Genomic DNA, 670 nt, shown 5'->3' with positions numbered 1-670 from the left:
ACTCATCATCAGTTAGACATAGCTCTCGGTGCTGACCTGTATTATTTTGAAATGAAGTGAAAGTAATTGATACAATTCACAAGGTTTGGTTGTATTCTTACAACCAAAATAACAACATGTCCATAATAAATAAATAAACACAACCAAACCTTCTGAATTGTATCAGTTACTTCTCTTTATTTCAAATTTCACATGGAAATTCACAAATTAGGAGTCCTCCATCATTATGCTGATAATTTTGCTCAGGTGCTGATGATATTATTCTTTCTTCCCAGGTTGACGATCTGGCTGCTGAATTGGACGCCTCCCAGAAGGAATGCAGAAACTACTCCACCGAGCTGTTCAGACTTAAGGGAGCATATGAGGAGGCTCAGGAACAACTGGAGGCTGTACGTCGCGAGAACAAGAACTTGGCTGGTAAGTAGCACCACCCTATATCTTCAGACAAGCTCCAGGCTGCCTGGAATAGTCGACCTATTGCAAACAGGACGACTTAGGATATGAATGTATCTCCAGACGGAGATAAGACATTGGGTCAAATAAAGTTTCGTGATCGGTTGATTTTATTTATTTTTCGTGGTTGGTATCCCTATGAGTTTTTCTGGCTGGGGGACTTTAAACAGGGAGTATACCAGCCTGAATTTCCCTTGCAAACGAAATAGCAAACGTT

The 670-nt window shown here is 40.4% G+C and overlaps 1 protein-coding gene across 1 annotated transcript in view; it reads left to right on the top strand.

Annotated features, from left to right (window-relative positions):
- LOC113472187 (myosin heavy chain, muscle-like) overlaps positions 1-425 on the top strand; it is a 1,244-nt gene extending 819 nt beyond the window's left edge. Inside the window, exon 2 of the mRNA XM_026831838.1 lies at positions 247-425. Within this exon, the coding sequence (XP_026687639.1) occupies positions 247-425 (179 nt within the window). The remainder of the gene's footprint in view (positions 1-246) is intronic.
- Positions 426-670: the final 245 nt, after the last annotated feature.

Source organism: Diaphorina citri, unplaced genomic scaffold, assembly GCF_000475195.1.
Source record: "Diaphorina citri unplaced genomic scaffold, Diaci psyllid genome assembly version 1.1 scaffold4241, whole genome shotgun sequence".
Lineage (NCBI taxonomy): Eukaryota > Metazoa > Arthropoda > Insecta > Hemiptera > Psyllidae > Diaphorina > Diaphorina citri.
The sequence above is the reverse complement of the archived record's forward strand: the minus strand, read 5'-3'. Positions and strand labels throughout refer to the sequence as shown.